At 38.7% G+C, this 27,885-nt stretch overlaps 1 protein-coding gene across 1 annotated transcript; it reads right to left on the bottom strand.

Moving 5' to 3' along the window:
• Nucleotides 1–126: 126 nt before the first annotated feature.
• LOC124633629 (proto-oncogene tyrosine-protein kinase ROS) lies at nucleotides 127–27,462 on the bottom strand. The gene is made up of 38 exons (XM_047168911.1): nucleotides 27,016–27,462; nucleotides 25,516–25,575; nucleotides 15,782–15,841; nucleotides 15,281–15,371; nucleotides 14,980–15,200; nucleotides 14,639–14,887; nucleotides 14,407–14,554; nucleotides 14,189–14,308; nucleotides 13,778–14,102; nucleotides 12,919–13,128; nucleotides 12,439–12,840; nucleotides 12,260–12,354; nucleotides 12,043–12,181; nucleotides 11,758–11,959; nucleotides 11,494–11,683; nucleotides 11,297–11,415; nucleotides 10,788–10,983; nucleotides 10,382–10,548; nucleotides 9,631–9,818; nucleotides 9,007–9,214; nucleotides 8,650–8,919; nucleotides 8,363–8,568; nucleotides 7,454–8,274; nucleotides 7,234–7,374; nucleotides 6,665–6,899; nucleotides 6,081–6,277; nucleotides 5,584–5,719; nucleotides 5,131–5,264; nucleotides 4,590–4,805; nucleotides 3,993–4,135; nucleotides 3,484–3,648; nucleotides 3,113–3,307; nucleotides 2,750–2,969; nucleotides 2,406–2,503; nucleotides 2,176–2,285; nucleotides 1,649–1,812; nucleotides 861–914; nucleotides 127–768 (listed from the first exon to the last, which is right to left on the bottom strand). Exons 1-38 carry the CDS (start codon nucleotides 27,166–27,168, stop codon nucleotides 365–367), a joined length of 7,452 nt encoding a protein of 2,483 aa, XP_047024867.1. The 5' UTR covers nucleotides 27,169–27,462; the 3' UTR covers nucleotides 127–364.
• Nucleotides 27,463–27,885: the final 423 nt, after the last annotated feature.

Raw genomic sequence — 27,885 nt, 5'->3', positions numbered from 1 at the left:
TAAATTTAAACTAATATGTATTCAACACCACTATGAGATACAGTCGATTGCGAATTTGTGTAGGTATTTGACTTTTTGGACTTGCTGTGCAAACATTACAAAGAAAGGAAAAGAAAATGCGTGAAATTCGAGCAATATATTTATTTAATTGGCTAATTAAATGCATTATTATGTTGTCTCGTGATGTCTAGCAAGACGGCTTACACTAATATGTACAACAATTTTACTCAACTCTATTTACAGACTGTAAACTAGTGAAAATAAATAATATTAAATATTCACTTAATTCTAGAACAGTATCCTCATTCGGTGGAAAAATTTACACATTGCATAATTATTTTTATCATAATTTTAATATCACAGTTCAAAATGGAGTCTTGAATACGTGTTTCTCGAAATCTAAGTCAACACGGGGTGTTTCTCGTGACGAGCAAGCTCTCGGTTCTCGACCGCTAATTTCTTCACACAACGAAGATCGCTTCACCAAGCCGTTCCGCAGAGGGATTATTGTGGCGTTGGGAGGTCGTCTGTGAGTTCGTAAGGAATGTGTCCTGTACAGCGGAGCCTTAATCAGTCTATTGGGTGCGACACCGACTATGCTGTGTCTTGAGAATGGTGGCATGTACGTGATCGGTGCCCGGGGAATCTCGTAGCCGTCACAGATAGTGCCGGGCGCCGAATCGCTGTCGTACATTAACTCCAAGTACTTCGGAGTTCGTTCGGGAAGAAGTCGCGACGGCTCCATGTGGTGCTCTGGGAAATCTTCATCTGTATAATAAATATTGTTCAGTTAGTCATAGAACTACGGTAAGTTAAGCCTAATACCTACTAAATATTGTTAAATGATTGTTATCACGAACCTAAGCAGGCGTTGTCATTCTCGTCCAGTAAGTAGGTGCGGTTGTCAACGGCGTCTGAGCATGCATGCAGCCCATGCACAATACATCGGTTAGTTTGTATCACATGAAATGAAGAAATATTATACATTTAATTAAAATCTTATTGTATTAAAATTGAATACGTTTCTGCGATCATGCAATTCGGAAAGCTTATATTATTGGTATTGCTCTTTGCTTCGCTAAATGACTTTTTCCTTTGTGATGAAATAGTAACATAGTAGACGTAGTATTTTAGAGAAGCTACACGTAAAAGAGAGTCAGATCAAATTAATTACTATCTGTTCATAATCCCTATACTACATATTTGTAACTCCTTCGCAGTGCCTGTGTTATAGAAAATATTCAAAAGTTATTGAACAAAGCCGTGCAGTAGTTGAAACTGCAGGATTTCTTTGAAGTCAACATGCAGTCAAATTAATTATCGCCAGTTTGTGCACTCGACGTGGCACTGATTTAATCGCAATTCAAGCATGCGGTTTGAAAGTGGGTGAGTATAGTAGTTTCGAGTGTGCGATTTGGATTTGGTAATTTTTCTTATTGGACAGCAATGGCTAAAGGTGAATGAAAACATCGATGCGAAAACCTGAATTCAAAGTCTGAGATTGCTTGTTTGTGCTGACATTGATATTGTCGGTGAAAATGGGCCAAAGTATCCTTCATGAAAATGGACTAAAATATCCTTCTCTTTATGGGAGGTCTGTGCCCAGCAGTGGGACGATAAAAAGACATGATGATGATCATATTATTACCGTCTCCAAGCAGCGTGAGGTAATGCGGCGCGGGCGTGGGCGTGGCGGTGAGCGTGATGTTGGCGGACGTCTTGTCCCTGAGAGCCGTCACCACCTCCAGGCACTGCCGGAATGAAGGCCGTGCCTCTGCTGAGTAACTCCAGCACTTCTGCAGTAAGTCGTAGCTAGAAAAAACATATTATATCTATTGGATACTGTTTCTCGCGGATTCGCTGGCGTCTTTAGGGAATAATTCCCAAACCTGGTCAAAAAGTAGCCAAAGCGAATGATAACATAAGTTAGTGAAAGTTTCGTCAAAATTAGTTCAGCCATTTTAGAAGTAAAAGAAAAATGTAAATTGTTTTTTTTTTCAAATGTATGTATCTTTTATAGTTACCTATGTACATATTTAGCGCAAAGCAAAATTTGAAGATACACGCACTTTCATCCATCTCTGAAGAAAACTACTTCTGATATAATGTTCCTTTTCGATATTTGAGCGAAAATTACCTTGACAGATGTAGATGATAAAATATAGCGTTACTTACAATGCTGAAGGACAGTTAGGTGGTCTATCTAGCGTGCCCCCGGTGCGAACGTAAGACAACACTTGTCGGTTGGTACGCGCGGGGTATGGTTGTTGCCCTAAAGACAGAACCTGAAAAACACATTTTGTATAAGTACATTACATACATTGCATTACATAATTTGTGACATTCATGAATTACCGCAGAAAATATAATAATGAATATTGTACTTGTACTTAGGAAGGACTTACCTCCCAACAAAGAACTCCCCAAGCCCACACGTCGGACTGACACGAGAATACTCCGTCTACCAAGCATTCCACGGCCATCCATCGTACCGGAAGCAAACCTGAACAAAATGGACATGAATAATCATCTGGGGTGAGTATTTTTAAGACTGTTAAAATCGGTCGAAATCTCTGAAATAGGTCCACTAGAAAATTACTGAAGGCAATTTAATGAAACTAGTAAAACATTTTGAACATATCAGAATGACATGTATATTTCTATTTATCTCGATGTGCGAAGGAGTGCTTTTGCGAGGCGGATAAATTGCGGGGAACATAATTTCAAATATAAACATGACATTATTTACCTTCTCCTTCCTTCCTATAGTAATCATTTTTGTAGATATCTCGAGCGAGTCCAAAGTCTCCTATCTTCACAACTCTGCCGTTACCCCGGTGTGCCACTAAACAGTTGCGGCAGGCCAAGTCGCGGTGAACAAAGTGCATCTCTTCTAAGTAACGGCATCCTTTCGTCACGTCCACGCACATGTTTAGGAGATCCAATAGAGTCAGGGATTCTGATGTGTACTGTGGACAAGGTTCACAAATTCATTAACATTCGTTGCTAATTTCAGGATACTAACTATTCTGAAACTGATAGCATAAAATGGGATATTCAGACTAGAAATCTAACATGCAATAAGTTTACCATATGATATTGTGTTACATACCAGTGAAACGCGTTTGCCTCTCAAGTAGCTAAGCAAATCGCCACCTTCCATGAGCTCCATGATTATATAATTAGGATCATTGTCGAGACAAACTCCGAGTAGACGTAGAATATGTTCGTGTTTGAAGTTCGACATCAAGGCGGCCTCTTTTAGGAATTCTGTTTTCTCTTGTTCTGTGGCACTCTTGCGTAATGTCTGTAAAAATATTGGTAGTGAGCATTTTCACGTAAGGTTGTCTTAAATTTTTCTAAAAAGGACCTTTGAGATTGCGGAAATTTTGAATTTGTTACTTTTTTAAACGTCATGAGATAAAAAAGAGAAGGAGAAATTATACAAATTCAGTAGTTTCCTTTGGTAGTCGTAGCACTTACTTTGACGGCGACTTTCGTATCAGAAGTGCTCCCGTTGATCTGTCTGGCGACACCTTCGAATACTTCCCCAAATGCTCCCGAACCAAGGAACTTTGTTAGCGTTATCTGTTCACGGCGAATGTGGGGTAAGCTAGCCAGTTCTGCGTCCGTTGGACAATGTACACCCTGATAGAAAAAAAGAAAAGTGTTTGTCACTCCCTGTGCCTCTAGCCATAAAAATATTTTTTGTAGGAAATCATCAAATGACCCCCTCCGCTGTGGGTACAGCGTGAGGAAGTGTCCACACCCCATCATGTTCCTTCTTGCTTGAGTCCTTTGCGTACCAGGACCGAGGTATCTCTTTCGAACAATTGCGCAGCCCCGGTAGGCGCATGGCCTAGCTAGTGGACCCCACTAGCTATAGAAATATTTGATCATTTCCCCCTCAACTAATATTTAAATCTAATCGATGAGATTTATTTGAATAAAAATAAGACAATACATATGTGTGTATCTTATATAAAACTTGCCTGATTATAAAGTATATTGGTGGAGTGTCTCGTTGGTAACTGCCTCAATGTTGCAAGTTCGACATCAGGTCCGCGTCTCGTGGGGTTCACAGGGATTTGGTTTTCGACAGCTGCCTTCTTCCGAGCTCGGGCATTGTATGCTGCTAATATTTGGGATATAATTAATTAAATGCTGAGTAAATAAAAATTGGTTGGTGCAAGAAAATTGTTCATAATTTCTATTGATTGTTCGTAATAATATGCATTAATTAAATGTAAAAAAAAAATATGTTGCGCCGACACCAATTATAAATTGGGTTACGGGCAGGAGAATGATGATGGTCATTATGTAGATATGTTGTTTAAGTCTGATATTTACTAATAAAGGGATTTGTACTATTCAGGTGTGCTAAAGAAATAAGAGCCAATCTTCTCCTCGCAGCTGGGAGCGCTCTGGTGTATACGCTCATCCGGTCCAAAAATTCCATCTGTCTGTTGATTTGCTTACCAGATATAGAACTTTGACTTTACATGATTCCATACACATCAAAGCAACAGATAGATAGACCATTTTGAATGGCTGTAACTAATGCTTGGCTTTATTAATTTATTACATACCGTAGAAGACAGCGGCGGCAACAGCCAGCAGGGCTGCCAAAGCTGCCAGCAAGGCAAGCGCGAGTGCAGCGGCGGGTGGTCGTCGCGGGGAGAGCGCGGCGGCGTCGAGCGCGGCGGGCGGCGACAGCGCGCCCCAGCCGTGCGCGTTGCGCGCCTGCACGCGCGCGCGCCAGCCCGCGCCCAGCGCCTCCGCGCCGCTCACCAGCCAGTACGTCTCTATACATACATTATCCTTATATAACTTCGTGTTGGTAGGTAGGTATGGGCCTCATATAAATGTATCCTACGTAAAATATTTGAAGTGAGCGAACGACTCATGCTATCTCTTCAAACAAATACTCAGTACAAATGCTATCAAATAGATAAAAGCTTTTCAGAAAAATATTTTTCTTATAATTTCTGCCAGATATTGCTATCTGACCCTTGAGACCTATGAAACCAAAACGTATGGTTCATCTATCAGATAAGCTTCGCATAAGTTATCAGAGACATTATCGGTAACCGGTGAAATTGGCCATAAAAATACAAAATAATAACATACCAGTTCCGTTATGCAGCAATTCCAGCCCTTCTCTGGCGATGCGCATCTTCATTTTATCGTCGATGTCGGAGGGTAAGTTCGCCGGCAATAGATCACTGAGATTCTTTGTGATGTTTTCACTTCCCTGGGTAATCCTAACAAAAAAATTAACTGTTAATAATTTTCTTTATTTTGATACATATTCTTCTCCACTTGTGTTCTTCTTCTTATCGTGTGGACTTCTAGAGTCAGTTAATGGCTCATGACGTGGAATTATAATGACTACTATTGAACTGACTGGGGACAAAAGTTTTCCTGGCACGGGGGATCACACACACGGGGGAAAATCCACGCTGTGGATAGCACATCACGTAGTGATTTTAGACGGATTCGGAAATCCACTCAAAGATCACTCAGCCAAGGGAGCAATTGATGATGGAATATACTATATAATGAACCTTAATTTTATATTACCTATGCTGCGGCCGTCCCCAAACGCGATAGGCTATGATGGGAGAACCTCTCGTGTCAGGTTCCGTCCACCATACGCGCAATACTCGATCACCCACTCCTTCCACGCGCAAGGGACCCGGTGGGCCCGGCACATCACCTGTAATTTATTTATTATATATATTTCTATACTCATTGTAAAATTAAGAAGGCCCCGAAATTGGTGAAGTGGTTTAAAAAATTTTTTGACTGCTGGTAAGCCAGACTATAACCGACTAACATAGGCTATATTTTATCCAAGTAAGCATAGAAGTTCCCCAGGACGTGGCTGAAAACACGGGGAGATATCTAGTTACATAAAAATCACACCACCGGACATTTCTTCTACTTATGAAAAACACACGAGTTTGATGATAGTAAAATAGGAACATATCTATTCTTGTTGGGCAACAATAATTATCAGCTAGAAATTTTGCCATATGCCTCATATCCTAACCAGCTTAAAAGTTGGTTCAACTTACCATGTGTTTCAAAAGTAAAGCGTTCGTCGTCTGGCCAGTAATACGGCGGTGCATTAGCCACATACTGCAAACGGAGACGGAATACATAGCGCGAGCGGGGCCGAAGCTCGGACGCTAACCACTCGTCTTTCTCGTCTCTTGTGCACGCTTTCCAGGAGCCAGTTGATGGCGGGGCCTCTGAGTACTCCATTTTAAAGCTGAAGATGAAGATGATGTTATAATTTTATGTTAATTTTATATAAAGACAGTAGGTGGATTTTCTTCTGTGTTTCGGATTGCACGATAAACTGGTGGGTCCCAGCTATTTAAAAATCTTTTGCAGTCGTTTCAAGTAGTCAGAAAGTCAAGTGACATCCTGTCTTACGAAGGGGTTACGATCGGGTTACCTGGGTAATTGGGTTAAGAAGGTCAGATAGCAAAGACTATTTACTTTATGTCAGATAGGCACTTAGGAAGTCGCACAGTAAAACATTTGTTCTTTGCTGAGTCCGGTTAGACTTGAAGACGACCTCAACTAAGAAAACTAAACTTGTTGATTACGACATTGTTGAAGGCAAGCCAGATGAATAGGGAAGTTTTCTTACTGTAGTAGCTGGTACGAGGTAGGCGGATGCCACGAGACGCGTATCTCGTAGGGCGTGAGGGTGGCGACGGAGAGCGGCGGCGGCTGCGGGTAGGTGCGCAGGCGCAGCTGCGCGGAGTCCGCCACCACCACGCTGTGGTTGGAGTGCGCGCGAACCCACACCGTGTATGACGTGTTGGGAGAGAGTCGCGTCAGGTTGGCGCTGCGCCCACCCCATACCTCAAATGCATTGTGTTCTGTTGGACAATTATATAAGTATTAGAATGTTAATAGCCAGTTTCAACGGTTGCTTGGGTCTCTGATAACCTGACAGGAACTTATCTGACATATACACTATAACTGTTGGTTTCACAAGTCTTGGATAGCAATGTCGTGCAGAAATTATAAGCACCCTTTATCTGGCAGATAGCATTAACTATCAGACTGACACTTTATCGGTAATCAATGTAACTGGGCATCATTACTAATTTAAAAAATATGTAATTTGGTTTTCGTATCATTTAAAAGCAATTTTACAATTGATATCGTATTTTTTTTTACTATTAGCTACATGTAACATATTTTTCCTACCTTTTAGCTTGTGCACCAACGAAGGGGAGTCATCAGTTCTCCAGTGAACCTCGTACAAGAGTCCAGGATCAGGCTTCCATTCTACATGCGCTAGTACCGGGCTTAACACTATTCCCGTCACGTTTTTGGGTGCTGTTGGAGCTGAAAATATGAGGTAATTATTATATTAATCCATACATTTTAAGAAAATGAAATAAAATTTAATAATTTTGCAAATTACCCTCAGCCGCAGTCTGTAGAATCATCGGCGAACCAACAAGTGGCTTAATTTCGTGTAATTTCGCGTAGTAGTTCGTAGCTTCCAACATCACTGAATAGTTAGTAAACGGTTTCAGTTCATTGATCACTACTTCTGTGTTGGTAGTTGTAACGTATGCGCAAGATTCTTTGTCGCAAGCAGAAGTGTCTTTTCCAATCTCTCTATAAAATATCGTGTACTCTGTTGTAGACATTTCGTATTCCAATGAATGGCATCGATTAGGTTTTTCTACCGGTGGCATGTGTAACGTTAAACTGTTGGCTGAATTTGAAACAACTTTTGGTCTTAAGTACAGTATCTTAGGGAAGAGACACGTTCTTGAAGGGTACGGTTGATTTCCAGGATCCAAGGCCATTATTTTGTATCCATATGAAGTTTTCCTCTCTTCTATTCTCGTCTTATGATACTTAGTGGTATAAAATATTTCCTTCTGAGTAGAATTGAACCAGTAAACGTATCTACTGTCTACTGTTATTGACATGGGAGTAAACCCGTATTTTTTCTTTTCGGTAGCATCGACCACTATTCTACATTTGCAGGCGTCCATATCGGTCGCTATTATGTGGTGTACCCAAGGATCTACCCAATACAAATCATAATTCTTGCTCTTGGTCATGTCAATGACAAAAGGTCTAGCCACCTGAGGGTCTTCGGGACAGTTACAATCACGTCCTGTGCCCTCAGAATTTCTAAAGAAAGGTTTAATATCAGATCCGTTTAAGAATGATGTCATTATAGTTCCTAGTCCTTGATGGCCACTTTCCTCGTACCAAAACAATGTTCTGAAACATTTTTATAATTAATGCTATGTTGTTCACAAGTATTCTAATTTGATAGGTACCAATAGGATACAATAATTATTTTACTTACCGATGTAGTGGTGCTATTTGTAGACTATAGATGGGTTGTTTTCTGGAAAATACCCTTGTTATATGTGGCCGGCTATTGGTCAACCCGAGATCAGCTCGGTATGTGACGTACGATTCAATAGAAGTTATCTCCAACTGCGTCCAGTAAACGGACCTGCTCACCCAGTCCACGCACATGCTGGTCGCCGAACCATTGATTGACGTCAGCTATAAAAAAAATATAGGATATAAGAACATCTACGGTCTATAAATAACGAAGATTTTCGAAATCTGAAAGTATGACGCTACCTTAAAATGGCCACTGCCGTTAATCCTCGAAGAGAATATTTCTTCCAAGTTATTAACCCAGTAAACTATATTTTCTTCAGTGGACACTGCAAAGTCTACAGGAATTCCAGTACTTTTAGGAATTGTTTCACTTTCTCCGGAGTCTAGGTCTATAATTTTGATAGATTCTTGCGAGGACACCATCACTTTAGGTATGGGATTTACTTCGTCAGACGATGTTGATACAACTTCAGAATATTGTCCGTATCCTGCGTCCGTATGGGCACGCACCTGAAACGCAATAATTTTAAATCCTCGCTTTGTACAAAATGGTTACTTAAGTCTGTTAACGTAAATTTTGAATGTAGGTTGTCTTACTTGGAAGAAGTATTTGGAAGCCGGCGTCAAGTCTCTCAGCATGAGTTGCGTGTGAGAAGGCGAGAGATGTGCGTCGGCGCAGGCAGAAGGTTTAGTAGCTGAGGTGGAGTCGGCAGCCGTCACCCAGCACTGCGCTTCGTAGCCACGGATGATCCCGTTAGCGCGGCCCGGACTGCCCCATCGGAATATTGCAGATAGCGGTCCTCCACTGATGGAAGGTAAGAATTTGAAGTTAATACTATGTTTTCGTAGCATATCTACTGCAGTGGACACTGATGGCATGCCCACAACCTTATATACTACTGCTATGTACTTCCTTATGTACTCCGCCTAAACTCCTTTATGTAGAACTCTATTTACTCCCTTATGTGTTTCTTGTACGTTCTACGTTATGTACTATTCCTATATACTCCCTTATGTACTACTCCTATACAATCCCTTATGTGTTTCTTGTACGTACTCCCTTATGTACTACTTCTATATACCCATTATGCATTCCCACAAAAAAATCCTTTATGTGCTCAAGGCAAACCAACACAGAATGTGAAAAGACCGAGGACGAAATAAGATTTGTCAACTTTTTTCATGAAGCTTGAAAGTGTTATTGGTCTAGTAGTTAAGTACCTTAGCGCAGGTTGTACATATATCCTAGGCGCTCTAGGGGCGGCGGGCGGCGCCTGCGGCGAGTGTAAGCGGGCCCGCGCCGCGCCGCCGCCGCCCCAGTGCGTATGCGCTCGCACTCGCGCCTCCATGCTGCTGTACGGACCCACCGATACCGATACCACTTCCACCCACGGCACGTCCACTGTCCTCTGACAAAGCAGATAAATTAAGGAATCAGTCGTTACTTTGCTAAAATCCATGACATAATAGGAAAAAAGGGGAGACAAAATCAGGAGGCCTTTGCCCAGCAGTGGGACAATACAGGCTAAGAAAAAAAAAACAGGAAATATTTAGCGTTAATTCCGCAAGACAATAAATCGGGGATCGAACCTATAGGTACTCGACACGTGTTTCCTCCACGGGGCATCTTCAAGAGATGCCTCATCGACCGCGAAAGTGGTCCTCGATTTTTTGTCTCGCGGAATTAACGCTAAATCGTTTTCCTAACTTTTAACCCATTTTTTACAATGTGTCATGAACTTTTTGACTGGAAACTTATTTTACAGAGTTGCAAGATACATTGATACAAATACCTAGTTAAAACAATTTAATGAAGGCATATTTATCAAATGTCAGCCTATCGTCTCCGATTTTTTTCTAATTGATAATATTTAATGTTTTTTTCCTTATTATTTTAGGAACACACATTTTATGCGTTAGGCAAATATAAAATTGTTTTGTCTAAAAATAATCAGTTAGGTCAAATCCTCACCTCTATGTTATACTGTCCAGGGAAATGTAGATTGACGTCGTAATAGACTCGACTGTTGTTGACGTTGACGCTGGTGGCTGGCTCCCAAGTCACGTTGAACCTGTCCCACTCACCCACTACTGCTATTGATGACGAATTAATCGTCTCCGGAATTGCTATTAAAGATTCTAGAAAGGAAATAAAAAAATCGATGAATCTAAATCATAAATACTTCTATCAATAAATGGTTGTAACCATATAAATAATGTTAAATTCCTATCTCGACTTCTAAGTAAACAAATGACAGTTGGATAGAATATTTATTGGGATTGCCCGTGAGTAAGTTAACCGGCTTTTTGACCTTCCGAAACGACCACAAAATACTTCTATATAGACAAAGAATCATATACCCTTTGCCATAACTTACCACTGTCCGCATGCAGGGACGGATCCCGTACTGCAATGACATGCACCCTGGGCAGCAACTCAGCAGTATATCTCCCTGCCAAGTCGGACACAACCGCGCGAGAAGCGTCCTGCACCCACACGAGACGACCGCTGAAGTAGCAGAGAGGACCCAACGTCGCCGTGCCTGATAAACGTGTCACCAGTGATCCTGATACCTGGAGGTAATTGTGAGTTTTATACACATATCTTGCATTTTGTTTTTGTTTGCATGCTCTTTAGGTGTATATTGATTAGTTTATAAGCATATACACTTATTACTCTAAGTATATAAGAGATACAATTTTGAAATATATCAAATATATCATGTTTGAAATCCGTATCTCTACGATATATTTACTCGCACAATCACCAAAAATACGGGATAAAGAAAAGCTCAAACATTCTACATTTAATCAGAATGCGATGAATAGAATTCATTGTTGAGGCTAATATAGATTTTAAAAATTAGATATCAATCAGGATACATACTTCATTTACTCCATGTGTGATTCGATCCGCTGTCGGAGCTCGGTGAAGTTCGGATCCGTCGTAACTTCGAACAAGCCAATAAAGCCATTTCTCTTCTAGATCCGCTGTCAGTCCCATTACTAAAACAAGGATGACAATATTAGTTCAGACCGTTCTTCTTTAAAACAGCTCTTTGAAAATATAGATGGTAATATTACCTTGTTTGCCACTAAATAACTGCGCAGGATAGTAAATCATCTTATTTTCTCCATTAAGTCTAGCCGCCTCAACCGCGTGGCCTGTATTCCAGTATATGTAGGCGCCTAACGAGTCTATTGTAAGTTCTTTAGCGACCGTCACAATTGGTACTGGTTCTCTGTTGCCACCGTCTAAATTGCCTCGTGTTATCTAAAGAAAAAATGCAATTGTAGTAACATACTTTATATTCGAAAAATAGTTAATTTTGAATTTTTACTTCTTACCAATTGTTGTTTCGGATTTGACCAATACAATTTCTTGCCGACCCAGTCCACTGCTAAACTCCCCACATTTTCCATGTTAGACATTAAACCAGTCTCAAAAGTTGTGGTGTTAAACCATATTACGGTAGATGCATTGGTTACCAAATATAGTTTGTCACGGTACCAAGAAATGTCGGTAATTTGAAATTTTCTTAGAATCTCCCTGGAAAAACAGAATTTCTTTAACATCTTCTCCAAAGACCACATCACAGACAAGGTTGCCATTTTACTATAGCAGATTCATACTTGTGGATTAAGATTTGTAGATTGTCTCCAGTGAGATCAGTTTGCAATAGGCCATCTGGCCCTGACCACAATAAAGTGCTTCGCAAAGTGTTTGGCGATGAGGGTAATGTTTTGCCAACGAATTCAGACGACCATGGACCTGTAAATATGTTTTGTTTAGAAAAATAGTGATCACTTAAAAACGGTCTAAGTCCCATAAAAATGATTTGTTGTTTACCTGAACCAGATTCGGTAACAGCAGCTACCCTAATTACATATTCAGCATCTTGCTTCAAATTATCCACAATGCTCCTTGATTCTGTTATATTTTTACTGAAACAAATATTTGCCAGTTAGGAAATAATTCGCAATACGGCAAAACGACATGATAAGTACTTAAAGTTTTGTGGTACTTACATGTCTATTACGTCCCCTGAATCAACATGCGTTAACTGGAGATGGAATGTCCATTGTTGCCAGGCTCCACTTCCCTGATGACCCAACAGATGAGGAGGGTTCCACGAAACCTTCGCCTGATTGATGCCCATCACACTTTGTAACCCTAATGGCGGATTCACGGGCACTGGAATAGGTTGACAACTTCGCAAAGCTACCAAAACCTGTCTTGTTGCTATTGTCTTGGTGTTATAGGCCAAAGGATATTCGTTGTGGAAGTAACTGTCGCTTTGACCGTGGTATTCCTCTGTCAACATTTCTTTGCCATTCGTCCAATAAAAAAGCCCACCGGCGTATGCAATAGATCGCGTTGATAGAAACATTGGGGTTTGAGTGTTTGCTCGAAAATCGGCAACTTCTCGTCTGAAAAAATAAATAGAAAATAAAAAATTGACAAACCATATTTCTCCCATCAATAATGTTTAAATTAACGGTCCTTACCCATCAAGTGACACAGCTAACACCGTGTTCCTTCTCAGATGTGCAACAAGTATTCTAAAATCTGCATGATCCACAGTAAAAGCTCCTAGGTTTGCATCACGAACTATAATTTCTGGCTTCGCGCTGTGAGGAATACCATTTGATATGTTTGCCAAGTCGAGTCTGTACAGACCACCGCGGTCACCCCCTTGTTGAGCCCAAAACAAGTAACTGAAATAAAATCAAGTCAAATAAGTACATTTTTAACCGACTTCCCAAAAAGGAGGAGGTTATCAATTCGGCCGGTATGACACTCAGGTGTACGCCTAAAAGCACTATTCAACTGTGAAGATTTGGAGCTGATCTGATGATGGAAACCAGAGAGGGTCGAGGGAACTCGACAACTGAATATGTAAACTACCTCGTGTTTGGGCTTAAATTATTTGTATTGACAAGACCTTTGCAACAGTGAAGGTTTGGAGCTGACCTGATGATGGAGACCAGAGAAAGTAAGTCGAGGGAACTCGACAACTGAATATGTAAAATACCTCGTATTTGGACTTATATTCTTTGTATTGATGAGAACTTCTCACTTGTATGGATAGTGACAACTATTCGTATCACTGAAAAGCTTTAAATAAAAAACTTTTTTACAAAAAAATTAAACCGACTTCCCAAAACACTAAAAAGCAAAAAAAAAAAACTATTTTTAGGTGCATCGGCCTAGAAGTCGGTGGCAAAATTAACTTAGTAACATCCATTAGACACCGACTTCTAGGCCGATGCACCTAAAAATAGTTTTTTTTTTTGCTTTTTAGTGTTTTTGTTCAAATACAAAAAACTCTTATAGAATGACACTTAAATATTCAATGAAACAAACCCATTATAAGCATCCACTTCAAAATGAATCGGCCGAGAGTTGAATCCTGACAACGCAACTATAAGATTTTTTCCATCAAAATCACACCGTAGTATTTCCCAGTTGGTTATATAGGTTCTATTTGACCAATCCACAGCACTGTAGTGAACTTCACCTAGGACGTACAAGTGACGATTCAACCAATCTACTGATAAATCCTGAGGCTTATAATTTTGTGGTGTTAATATTGTCTCAGAAGCGCTCTTCTTAGAAAGGCTGCTGCGATATACGTAACCATTTGATACTGATGTGAAAAGGGAATCACTTGATATATCTAGTCCCACGCCTGAAATCAGCAAAGATATCATGATCACACCGTATATACTACTATGCTTATTTTTTATTAAAAGTTTTAAATTAAGAAAACCTCACCTGTGATTGAGTGTTCCGTGCTATATAACTCTACAGGATCTGACAACATGTCATTGGCGGGGGCTGCTAAAACGTTCTGTTCTCCACCCAAAATTAAAATAGGTTGCTGACTAGGAACAGCTAAAACAAACGTAGTTAAATTACATAAATTAAAATCAAGTGTATCATTTCTCACTAGCACAGAACATGTAAATAGTTCAACAAGGTTTAAAACTTACATGTCGGTAAAGGAGGTGTGGATATCCTAACATAAGCTCTCGGGCCTTCTCCCACTGCGTTACGCATAGCAACCGATACCTCATACTCACGAGCGGGAGCTAAATTTTGAAACATGTAAAACAACGTGTTGTTCGATGCTGGCATGTCCTAAAACACGAAAATGCCAAATAAATTATATATACCTAGTACGAGAAAAAATATATAATTTTATAAATTGAGCGATGATTATACCTCAAGAGCATCGTTGGTGTTAGGCTGAGTATCCGTTAGTCGCAAAACGTATGAGATCAATGGTCCATTTGGAAATGGGCCTGGTTCCCAAGAGATGGCCACTCGGCTGGGGTCTGGAGCAACGGCCCTTAATGTCGAAGGTGCTGAGCTAGGCTTGCCATTTTCTAAGGTAGATATTACCACTGATGGCGCTGAGTAAACCGGCTCTCCAGCACCACCTCGACCAGACAGGAATATAGCCACTCGGAACTGTGAAGAGGATAATAATTATATGCAATTTATATGAATGTTGATTGATGTAATTTGAAATTCTTACATTCGACTAAGCTTTTTTGTCTTACCCTATATTTAGTGTATGGCCTAAGACCGTCCACATTTATAATAGACTGGTCTGAATGACTAGAGTTTGAATAATATTGCCAAGTGCCCGGTAGCTCCTCATACCGCCATTGTACCATGTAGCTGAGGTTCCCTAGATTGGGTGCTTCCCACACAAGAGATAGAGATGTAGCCGTAAGACTATCGGCTACCAAAGCTGGTGCAGTAGGTACGCCAATCAATTCTGTAAATCAAGATCTATTTAAGTAAAAGATTTATAGGCGTATGATTCTAAAGAAGTTTTATAAAAATGTGAAAGTGTACCTCTTAACTTTTGAAAGTAAGTATTCAAAGCCTCGTTACAGCCCATAACACAGTACAGTTCCCGCGAAAATACAGTCTCCGATGTGACATTCTGAAATATATTATTATACATAAAGCATTTCTTGCATTAGTAATTTAATTATATTAATTAGGTATGAGAAGTGCGTCGAGTGGTGTCACAAGGATGTATATATAAAGTGAGGAATGATTACATTAGAGGGAGTCCGAAATTAACACCATTTTCAGACAAGAAGCATGCGGTTGTCATTGTATGGTCATGTAATAAGAAGGGATGAAACGCATGCTAGGAGAAATGTCTTAAATATGAATGGATAGATTGAGTGGGACAGGAAGACCAAAGAGAAGGAGAAAGGATTGATTGAGAGATGACATGAGTAAGAAGGGATTGAATGTCAGAGTGACGTCTGATAGAGATGCGCTTAACCCAAATAAAATTTGGTACAGAGCAAGAGGAAGAAAAAGATTGATGATGATACTTACGCAAACGATTTGACATGAATTTTCCAATCCTTCTTGCCATAAGCTACACCCCAGTTTGCACTAGAACAATAAATAATTAATCGGTAATTAAAATTACATAACTATTACCCAAGCAACGAAGCGTAAAATGTAAGATACCAGAATTCTTAACTTTAAATAAGTACACCGCATTTATTCAACTTTTAGAGCAACAACAATGATTCAATATTCGCACAACCATGATGGGCACAATCAATCTTCATTTTTAAGTTGATGCGCTTTGTTCTTTTACACATTTTGCCATGTTTAGTTAGAATAATAGGTAAGATATATAATAATATAATTACCCAAGCTTCAATAGGGCAACAGTGATAGTAACTATGAGCTTCCTTATTAGGAACATGACTTGTTGTCACATAATTAGTGGTGCGGGTTTTAATCCAATTAAATTACCACGCTAGAAATTCACTGTTTATTTTACATAACATAATTTCTTAATTTGATTACTTTTTCGTCCCTTATTGTTCAGTAGTTAATAATGAATTTTGACGGTGTTTATGCGTATATAGCGTAAACAACAGGGTCGTATGTTCTTCAATTTCTTTGTAAGCCTAAACAGACATGAAATGCAGACTCGTTCGGAAACCGTTTCAAGTGCAAACAAACCTGTTGGCACTCCGTGTTTTGGCGTGTCGTAAACAAACAAAAAAACTAAAGGAAACTGAAAGTAAGGCAATGAGTGTGAGAAATATAGTTCCCTATTCTTGTAACGGACACTTTCGTTCCCATGGCTGAGAAAGTATAAAAACAGGGTTCGTAACGGATTTTCACGGTCCGGTAACGTCCTTTACGGATGGCAAGTGACCGGATGTCGCAGGTGCCCTTACGATCTCACTCAATTCTTGAGAATATTAACTAAGATTATAATTAAAATGTATTGACATTTTTACGACACTTAGGTAAGAGTAACTAAGTATATGATGCAGACGGCCTCATGAATGACCTGTCATGTTTCTCTGTAATGATAACTTCCGAATATCACAGCTCGTTAAATAGTAGGAACAAAGCATTGCAATGCAGACAGATCTCATTTGAGTCATGTCCATTCAGTGTGATGAACAATACGCGTAACAATTAAAACGGATGCACAGGACCAGCGCGAGCGCGATCTGTGCCGTTTGTTTCGGCTGTATAATTGCGGGTCGCGGCCTGCGCACGCACAACCATCAGTCGGATCAAACATATGTGGGACACAGTTTCATATCTTTTAAGTCTGTATTGATGATTCTATTTACACTTATTTCTTAGCTCAAGGACTGTTACGAGTATTAACCTATTATAGCATAAGTTGTATTGCTCTGGGCTTATACTTAGATAGATTGTTTGCAATTCATATACTGGTCAACAAGTTTTTGCCACATAAACTAGACTTCACTTTTTAGGATGTTTTCAGTGCGCTGAATCCAAATTTGGCTTCAGCGCACTGAAAACATTCTAAAAAGTGAAGTCTCATTTCTGTGGCTGGAAGTTGGTCTAATTTTGTTGACCAGTGATATTAATCAACTGAAAGCTAGACTTGTTGAAGTTATTTCCAATTTCCGTTACTAACTTCTTTTTCAAATTGAGGCTGTTATCAACAAATTCTTACAATAACTGGTTCCTTATGAACAAACGATGATGTATCGAAATCAGTTTGTTGTGCCGTTGAAGGACGAAGGTATTTCTTGCTAACACGACTCTTCCGCCATAGTTGTCACAACACCACGCCCTATGCCCAGACGCACCCTCCATGTCCAATTATGACTGACGGATCAATTCATTTTTGAATATATTTATTAGTTGCTATGTCTATTTGTTTTAAAAATGGATCTCTTATGGTATGAAACCATGAATCACTGTAGAAGTTTACATAGACACAAGTAAACAAGCAATTTCTTCGTATCTTTGTAGTACAACACAACAAGTAATTTTGACTCACGCAAAGTTCACTTAGTTTTTGTTTATGCGTGTCCGTAAAATAGAATTCGTTTAAACCTATTTAAAAATAAACAAATGAAGACGATAGACTGCATGCAGACGAGAAAATTAAATAAAACCAATAAAGTAACAGAGTAAATTAACGGCTAATTACTCAGTTTCCTGTCTCGTGCTGCAATAATAACAAAACAATAACTTCTCCCTTTGGAGTCATTAAAATTGTCGCGTCAGTTCATTGTTGGAGCGATTTCGGAAACGCGCTCGGAAGTCCAATTGGGAGCGCAAGCGTACGCCGGACGCAGGGCGCTGTGTAAGCACTCACGGATAATTTACTTGTTAATTGCTTCATAGCAAAACTCTTGTGCTTAAATGATCAGTCTTTGTTTGCGCTGAATAACCTAAATAGCACAATTTTCAATTGGATAGATTTACCAGAACGCAAGTGGTTGTATTGTGCACATTATGAGTTCATGTATGCTCTGTATCTACCCATAGGTATCCCGTTACATCTAAATTGTATAGGTATCAGTACTTATCAGCACTCAGACAGACGGAAAGACCTGGTGGAGAATTTGTAATTTAGCGCCTGCCGGCCCCCGGCGTGTTATTGTAACAACGACTGCTTCTGAGTAGCATTCGGGGACGCCGGCTTTACGTGCCCTTCCAGGCACGGGGGTGTAACACCGCCGACTTCCAGGCTACGGGCTGCTTTGTGAAAGTTTCTAAAACTCACAAAGCGCTTTCGGCCCGACCCGGGAATCGAACCTGACACCTCGTGCACAGCAGTCGCGCCATTCGCGGTAATTGACAAACGAGGTTAGCTTTTAGAGTAGGTAGCTTATATTAGTACAACATTTACCTTATTCGTTATTATTAAAGTTTATGTCTCAAAGTAAACATCCTAATAAATTGATAAAACCATCCATAATATTTTGACATAGTAACAAAGTAAGTAGCATAAATAGTAACAACAGCAGTAACCCAAGTAGATTAACCGTAGATATTATTATTTTTATATAAACATAGGTATGTTATTTGGTGCGATACTATGTGTGAAAAGGAAAACAACTGCAATTTAAATTTAAATTAATTAATAAAGTTATCTCGGAGATTTGTAAATAGGCGCCAGTGGATAGATACCAATTGCGTTGATTCTGTTTTTCTAATTCCGTACGTTACTGACCTGAGATAAACTTAAGATAGCGTTTCTACATTTATGTCACAAATTGTTTATTCGCAACTTAGATTAATGATTCCACCACGAGTTGGTCAGCTGTCAATGGCATGAGAAATTAAAGTCACTGCATTACGTTCAGGGTATGTCTGATGGAAAGCTTGAGGGTCACGGGTACGCATCACGTTAATCGTACTATTGTGGCGCCTGTTAATCATGCGTCATGGACCTACGTGAGTGCACCCGCTATCTATGTCTACCGCGAATCAATGATTATTGATTTGTAGATTAATGAAGTACGAAAACGTATCAGTCTGGTAAAAAATTTCTATTTTCCAAGTGGCCGTGAAGATTTGTTTGCAGATAGGTAAATACATAAAAATAATACAAATCCCGCAAAGCAATATAATAAATGTCATGTCAGGCTATGTAGAATCAGATATACCTAGGTAAGGACGGAAAACCAGTTTTAATCCGATGTGTGCCCTCAATTTACGAGACTTGCCCTTGATTTCTCAGGGTTCCCAGGATCAAATCCAGTCCTGGTGACAATGAGACCCAACCGCCAGTATTACAAGTAACACTAAGCCGATTCTTCCTTACCCAAAGAGAAGACTATGAGCGTTATAAATAATAGTCTTGTATGCCAATACCTGTGAATTCCTCTACAAAGTCATTCGGCAACATAAAGCAAATTATTCTCGTTTCGAAACTGCTTTAGAATTCTCGTTCTCGGAGTACTTATTTTAATTTAATTCTACCTTTTCCATTTGAATTTGATCCATATTATTGGGATCAAAAATTTGAAAACAGGTCACGCGCTGGCCCACGCCAACCATTTTATTCTGGCAATTGGATAATGCTAAGGCAAATTGAGGCCCACCGGCAAGCTTCCCGCCGCCTCTGCCACGCTCTAGCGTCGAGAACACTCCTCTCAATCTACCGCCCTATTGCTAGCCTTTATCAGTCGATTTTACAATGCCTAGCATCGCTTTGGATCACTGCCTAAGAATACATTTATGAAGAACTAGTTACTATAGATACTAGCAAAATAAATGATGATCTGTTCTTATGTTGAGTCTAATCTAGATACCTACTATAAAAAGGTACATAATATAGGCACGGATATACAATTTTATAGCACGATTTTCATCGTCGGGTTCAATAATCCATTGCTGTGGAAATCCGTCTCGTCAATTACTGATTCATGTTCCTTATGTATGATCATCACTCTAATTTGGAGTATTAAAAACTATAGCATATCAAGGCTGGCCAGTCCTGATTTTTGTATCTTGTCATGTCATTTATATCTTGTCTATAAGACTGTCCTTAATACATTTGTGATGTAGTTCTTTTTTAAGACTAACAGGCAATGTTCAATAAAAGGACAATAAATCAAAACACTTAGCAGAAGCTGAGTGCACTCTAGGTAATTTCGTTCAACAGATTGGTAGCGTGGAGTGTTGAAGAGGCAGTCGGGGGATAATGGCGCAGAGGGGAGGTGAGGAGAATTGTTGAATGGGCGCAAGCGCAACTCGCAAGCGGGGAACGGTCCACCTAATGAGGAAATAAGAATTAGCGGGCGACGACGAAGCGAGTGCAGTTCTTTATCATAACCAACCATATCTTCATGATTTATATAATGTATTCGGTTTGATATTTCAATAAGCATTTTTGTTCAAACAATAAATGCATGTTTAGCAAATAAAAAATATTAGGAGCTTCATCTTGGGCAGGACCATTTCTTAAGGAATGTGTGGTTAAGATTTTTATAGACATTTTAATATTGATGTGGCCTACAAGTTACCACTTATGTTGCGTTCATATAATCTTCAAAAGAATTTCGTTAATTCTTTGATGTTTCGTGCACTTGAAATGAACGACGCCATCTTTGTGATTAAATCTTAAAATATATCGTAAGTGAAATTACGAAATATGTGCATGCGATTGCTACAAAAGATATTGCTTAGCAAGCTGCGTGTCGGGAATTAAGCCGTCTGGCTTTCAATTAACTCAGGACACTCTAACCAGAGATTACCATTGCAAGTGTGCAGGTTGAATAGCGAAACTGTAACAATTGAATTAGAAACTACAATTACTGTTGCTAAAATTAGCAACATGCTGACTTAGAAGTGGCAAGGTCTTTGTTATAGTATATTAGGAACATGTCTCATGCTATGCAGGACCCCAGGAATTTATTAAGGTCTGTAGTGCACAAGTAGTACAAGTACAAAATTTACAGTGATGAGTGAAAAAGTTGTAAGTTGTAGAACTGCATATGACTTCAAGTTACATATGAAAACAAAACTAAACAAACATAATCAGCGCGTTCTCGCTAATTGAAGGGCCGACTCGACTTCATATTGCACTTATTACAATTAATCGCTTAATTGTTACTTACACGATAAGAGAGCTTAGTGTGAGTAAAAAAATATTCACATAAGAAACCATGGTTGTAAAGATTAATAACAATGATTTCATTTCATACTATTTGGGCTGATGAAAAAATATTTGGAGAAAACAGATAGACACCAAAGAACGGGATATCAGAATATTAGCTGTTTTATGGTTAACTAGCTATTTAGAGGTATAATATTAATAAGGATTACCTTATATTTCTATCAAAATTGAAACGATTCTCGTTTCAAAAATAAACTAAGCAAAAATTAAAATCTTTCAGTTGTTTCAAAAGCAGCAAATAAGGGCGATTTTTTAATTCTAACTAAAATATTATACGGGCTACAAACCTGTCGCCAACTAGTAAATATGTTTTTTAATTAAGTAAAAATGTTTACCCCACCCATGAATATATTTAAAAGTCATAACACCCCACAATTTCACACAATTAAATTCAAAATTATTCAGAATATTCATGAATGCACCTGACGGCAAATGCGGTCACATTTAAACGTTACGCCATCAATGTGGTTATTTTGTTTTTAATCAAAATAAGGAAAATAGTATCCCAAAATATTTCTTCGATGAGAAATATTTTAAATCACAGCTTTTTTAACTTCAGGACAGCAAAATTCTCGCAAACTGGATTTTCGCTAACCAATAAAATATATGTACGTCTCATCGTTTTTAAATAATAATGGCTGGAAATAAGCTTTCCGTTCGTAGAGATTTCTTTAGGATTGAAATCTCGCCAAAGTACGGAAAATATATGGGTGAGAACCTTAAGTCAGTAGTCAAACCTTTTAAATCATTCAACGGATTCTAATATAAAAGTCAATGTAGTTTCACACATAAATTATAAATTAATCGCAGGCACTACCTTCGCTTCCGATAGATGATTGTTCGTTTCCGAAACGTCACGCAACGGAGCGCGCAAAGGGATTGAATTCCCTTACATTACATAGTTCAATATATTTATGCAATGGTCATTTTATGGTTCACTTATCCCAATACATTTTTTTCTAGTGGTAACTAATATACATATTACTTCTAAATCCATATTTTTTGTAACCCTCATAACTTCTTTAGGTTTTTTACATAGAAAAACATCTTAGTAAATATTTTAGATTCAGATTAAAGACCCATGTTGTCTTCTAGAGATCTAGCCTAATAAGATAAGTCCTAAGAAATCATCAAGGACTTCATTTTTGCCAGGAGATATATATTTCAGGACCCTACCCATTATTCCTAGTTGGGTTAGATATAATAAAAAGAATGTTCTGTAAATGATAGAATAAAACGATTGAACTCTAAAATAGATCCGAGGGGAGCAGGCTGGCAACTAGAAGCTTCCTTCCTCCGTCCATCCGGCGTCGAGTCTCACGCGACCCTTGCGCGTGCACCGCTCGGCAGCCGCACCATGCCACTGACCACCGAACACTCCATAACTACATCCCTTGCAGGATGAACATTACCATCAATCAAATAGATATACTGACCTCTCTTCAATAACCCCACCATTTAAGTGGTTTGCGTTATTTTTAAATAAATGTCAAACGACAGTAACTAAATAATTGATTGCGATTTACATTATATTTAGATCAATCAAGAACCAAGAAATCCCTTGAAGCTTGCTCGTATTTCTAAAATACGTATTGTTCCTATTGAAAGTGATCCCTGAACCTTTGTATTGGCATCCATCATATTCATTTTCTACGCTACGCCAAGAAACAAACTTTCATGATAGCCTTTGGATAAAAGAACCAATTTTTTTTTTCTTCAAAAGAGCATGTTTAAAGTTGCTTATTTGAGCCTTCTCTTTACTAACAGAGATCTTACTTCAAAAATCCCGAAGTGAAGGAACTACCACCATATTAACTAACACGTATTCCAATCAAATTCTAATAAACAATCTGTAAGGAACTTTTCTCAGGAACTGCATTCATTATGTAAACAAGTTGTCGTTTAAGGGAACAAGTTTAAGAAATACTTAAGTTTGTTTAGCAGAACGGACTCTGAATTGATGCCTTGCTCTGCCTTGCTGTCTGCCGCACCTTGCGACCTGACGAAAGATATTGAGCAACGCAATGCAGTGCCTGCAACGCGAACGGTAGATCGATGCTCTGTTGATTCAATTCCTGCTTTCTTAAACACCGGTCATGTTAAAATACTATAAACAACGAAAATAAATCCCAGCAAAGATAAATAAGATGCAGTATGATTCGATTGTAAACAAATTATTAGCTATCACTCACAATTATCTGCTTCAATTCTTGTGACAGACTTTTGTTTAGCACCTAATGTATTTGTGATATTCGGTAATGCGGCTTTTCAATTTGTCCCAGAGATACGGACAAGAAAGGTAACAGTAAGGTCATCAAAATTCAATGATTTTATTCACATAATTTTGATGCATAACACTCATACTGCGATGCATTGTAATAGCTACAAAATAATAATAAAATACAAGCAAGTCAATTGACTTTGTTTGAAGCGTGAGGGGTGCGTCTGAAGGCCTATCCGCCCGCCGCCACTTGAGCTTTTTTGCGTTACGCAGGGGCGTAAATTGGACATAACTGATAATTTTGACATAAACCAGTAGTAACTGTCAGACTTTGGAATGAATGCGCCGTTTTGTGTCGTCTAGCTGTTACATTATGTGATGGATAACGGCAGCAAAACTATGAAAATATTTTCTGAGCATGTAAATAAGATAAAATACCCAATAAAGATTAAAAACCAATGCTATTTATTTAATTGAAATAGGTCAACTTCACGATGTTTCTTACTTTGCATCGCGTGATTGTATTTGTAACCAAGTTTTATATAGCGTTATCAATTTAATTTTAGTAGGTACGAGATGTTGCAAACATTGGGTTTTGGCATATTATGTGACTGTAAGCTATATTTGTCATCTCTTAACAAAGAACATGGACGGTGCTCACGAACTAGTTTTGTTCATTTACACGGTCTAGCTAGCTTCAATGTGATTTAGCTAACAAATACCCTTTTGTATGTTTATACTCTTTTCAGGTATCGTTGCGACACGCAGCAAACACTATTTACAACTTAGTAATTTTACCCAGTGGTAATTCGTAATATTCACACTCTTAATTTAGAGCTTATCTTATGTTTTGGAAGCAGTATTCATTAAATACCTTGTATCTCAAAAAGGTTATAGGTGAAATTGTGATTTAGTTACCAACTTATCACACAGTAATTATAAACTTATTGTAAATTATTTTTATATTTTTTTACTTTTGGCATACTCATTGCTCACCCAAAAGAACCTCTGTTAAATATAAAAATATTTAGATATGTAGGACCTATGTATATGTCATTTTGAAATCTGTGCCTAACAGTCAAAATTCCATTACAGGGTCATAAAAATTGGGTTACTCAATGGTGGAAGTACATAAATATACTATAAACAAACTTATCGAGCCACTGAATTTTATGATCGTTTGCTAAGTTATGGCCGATCGGTTATGACGCGTTTCAATGTAAAACAATTAAATATGGGTGGTAAAAAAGATGCTTCAAAATTATCGAAAGCTTTGCGTTACTCGCTCTACTTTTATCCATTTCTATTACAAGTATTAAAAGAGTCATGATTAATACCCGGTTAAAACCGTTGATCATTGGTTCAAACTAATACCTGACAATAAGAAGTAGGTACGTCTTACCACGTATTTAACAGGACGAGTCAGTCACTGACTAATGCAATAATTGCAAAATGTCTATATATGGTAAATCAATTTTCGTACTAATATGATTAACACTAAATCTTGCAAGAATGTATATTTGTTACTCTTTCACCCAAAAACTTCAACACAGATTTTGTTGAAAATTGCCACTAATATAACTTTATACATCAGAATGATATGCAAGCTACTTTTCATCCTGGGGCGACATGTAGTTTCCTCTGGAAGCGGCTAAAACCAATAAAAGAAGAAAGTAGCACCATGAAACTATGAAAGTTAGACCAATGTTCCAAAAAGAGTTTAAAGGGACTGCACCCATCCTTGCTACAGAAATGTCTATCATTGTTTTTCCATATTGTGGCTTTTAATACTATCCTGAATCATTGTTGTGCTCTGCGAGTTGAAATTATCCCGTAAGCCAAATAGACAATAAATGATTATGCAAGCTGTGTTCTTTAAACAAGATTGTTTACTAATGGGGACCTTATAACAAAGAGACTTACTTGTTGCACACTGCAATCGGATCCACAGCTTACGTCGAAATGGCCATCCCCAGTTCGATTCTGAAAAAGGAAACAATAGGAATCATTCCTTATTTCAAAAATGAATATTTTGTGCTGCAGGGTCACCACGGGATGTGTAACGATGTCGCAGTCCTAATAATTTCCGTTACGACACGGTTCGTGCGAGCGCAACCGAGCGTGATAAATCATTAGGCCTAACAGGTAGGAAGCGGCCTACCTGTTGCCTGCAATCATTTAGTGTGATTGATTTGTTTTCTATGTTGACCATCATAAACTATTTCAATAAATACTTAATATACTTATCTAATGTTGATAGAGCCTAGATCGACCAGACACCAGTGTAGAGGGTTTAACTCTTTTTGAAGATTGAACCCTAGCTCAGGACAGTCTAAAATAAATTAAGGATTCAACTTTTCTTTGATCTTATTCTAGAAGTCTTGTGCTTAAATATACGTTCTCAAAATGAGAAAATGAGATGACGGGAAGTTTGCATTTATAAAAAATTGTGAAGTCATATTCAAAACTTCGTACACAAATCAACAAGACTATTTTAACCATAGCTATGGAAATTTAAAGTAAATGCTGGAAAATGAATTAAATTAATTATATCCTAACTTTATACAACTCTGCTTTGTTTTCGTCCGGACCTATTTAGTATGAAAATATTAAATAGATAGGAGGTTTTTTATCCGGTTTCGCAAAATATTTACCTCGAAAGCACAGCAGCGTGTTCAGCAAGTAGTTCTTATTGATATGAACACTTCTGAGGAAATGCTTTAAGGTTTAATCTTTTTAGGGACCACATGAATGATTCTAGAGAGAGGTGAGTTTTTGCAAGCGTGCGACCGGATTAAGCCGACGACTGGCACCTCAAAGGCTTCCCTCGAAATGTGATCCATCCGCGGTTACCTTGTTTTGGTTTTTTCCCACATAAGCTAGGTGCTGAATACTTGCGTAAAAAATATATCCCTTGAAATTGACCTTGCTGCGAGGTCCTTGCATAGAACTTTCAAACAAACTGGACTATAAACTGAAGTAGTTTATTTCAAAATGGCTAGTAGATTTTACTGTATTTTTTTCTGCCCTACTCGTGAAATATTCAACTGTAACATAATTTTTATTTAGTTAATTGTTGAATTATGCGTATATGGGATTATACGCTCACAACTAACTCGCTTGACGTTTGGGAACGCGGATCTATATTTAGCGCGTTTGCGTTGATTGTAGTGGATCGCTAATTGTCGACAATTACTTAGATGTGCGTTGAACCTGCACGACTGTCGCCGCAAATAAACTACATAATAACTAAGATCATCGTTTTATCCTAGATCAATAAACTGTTCATTGCAATCTTTATCAATGAACGCATAAAGCGGAACGCTGCGCATGTACCTATCCTATACGTGTCATCTACGTTAACAAGGCAGTCAATAATAATTTTATTGTTATACAACAAAATATTTATTTATCTTAGCGAACCTGGAACGGGCATTTTTCATTGCATCGAGTCACAGCTTCCGCTCCAAATTTCTCGGTGATGGAACTGTAATCGCAGCCAATTGTGCGAGCGGACAAAGCCAATCCGAGCAGCGACAACACTAGCCATTTGTGCCAATTCAGCGGCGCACTCATTGTGCCCGCTTACCACCGCCACCGTTGCTGAATTCACTCCTGCGCACCTTCACACGAATCACTCATTTTCCCGCAATGTTTTTTTCAAAATCAAAATCACTGATTTTAACATTAAATTGTTTATAAACAAAACTATTTTCACGCTTAAGCGTTGAGTTTACAGTTCAACAGTAAATAAATGCTGCATTGCGATATCGTACACGCGGCAAGAAGTCATAATCCTACGTATTCAAAAAGCCCGGCAAAGTGCGCGTACGCAACTAAAGCTACTCGTGGACTGAGTTGTGCGCATCCGTTGACTGGCGCATGCGCTGCGAGGACGAGGACGCTTCGCTTGGGCGCTACACTCATTTTTAATGTAGCCCCTACCTGTCCACAAACGCACTTGTTACACTTATTATTTGGTGTCCTTAAACTATTAACACAGCAACCAAGTGGAACCCTGGCGTTGTAAAACCCAAAGTAAAAAGTTTTCATTAAGTGCTACGTTTAAAAGAAGGTGATCCTTTCAATAAAAATATATCACCTTCTTTTGAATTTGGTGATGTCGCAGTTAACCCTATTGATCTTAATCTTAAAGTAGTTTTGTTTTATAACGTCGTATATCAGCGTAAGGAGCAAGGCCGTTGAATGATACGAGAACTCTGCGCCGTTACATGAAGAGTTCAATTAATTTAACTACTCTTCATGTATGACTTCCCACGCTTAGCACATTCC

The sequence above is a fragment of the Helicoverpa zea genome, chromosome 10 (assembly GCF_022581195.2).
Source record: "Helicoverpa zea isolate HzStark_Cry1AcR chromosome 10, ilHelZeax1.1, whole genome shotgun sequence".
Classification (NCBI taxonomy): Eukaryota; Metazoa; Arthropoda; class Insecta; order Lepidoptera; family Noctuidae; genus Helicoverpa; species Helicoverpa zea.
Note: the sequence above shows the minus strand (reverse complement) of the source record. Positions and strands in the feature narration are given on the sequence as shown.

Coding starts and splice junctions, on each gene's coding strand:
- LOC124633629 (XM_047168911.1), bottom strand. CDS start 27,168: ATGAGTGCGCCGCTGAATTGGCACAAATGGCTAGTGTTGTCGCTGCTC. Junction 6,278..6,664: donor ACCTCGTACCAGCTACTACA/GTAAGAAAACTT, acceptor CTTCATCTTCAG/CTTTAAAATGGAGTACTCAG. Junction 4,136..4,589: donor TGCCGCCGCTGTCTTCTACG/GTATGTAATAAA, acceptor CCCAAATATTAG/CAGCATACAATGCCCGAGCT.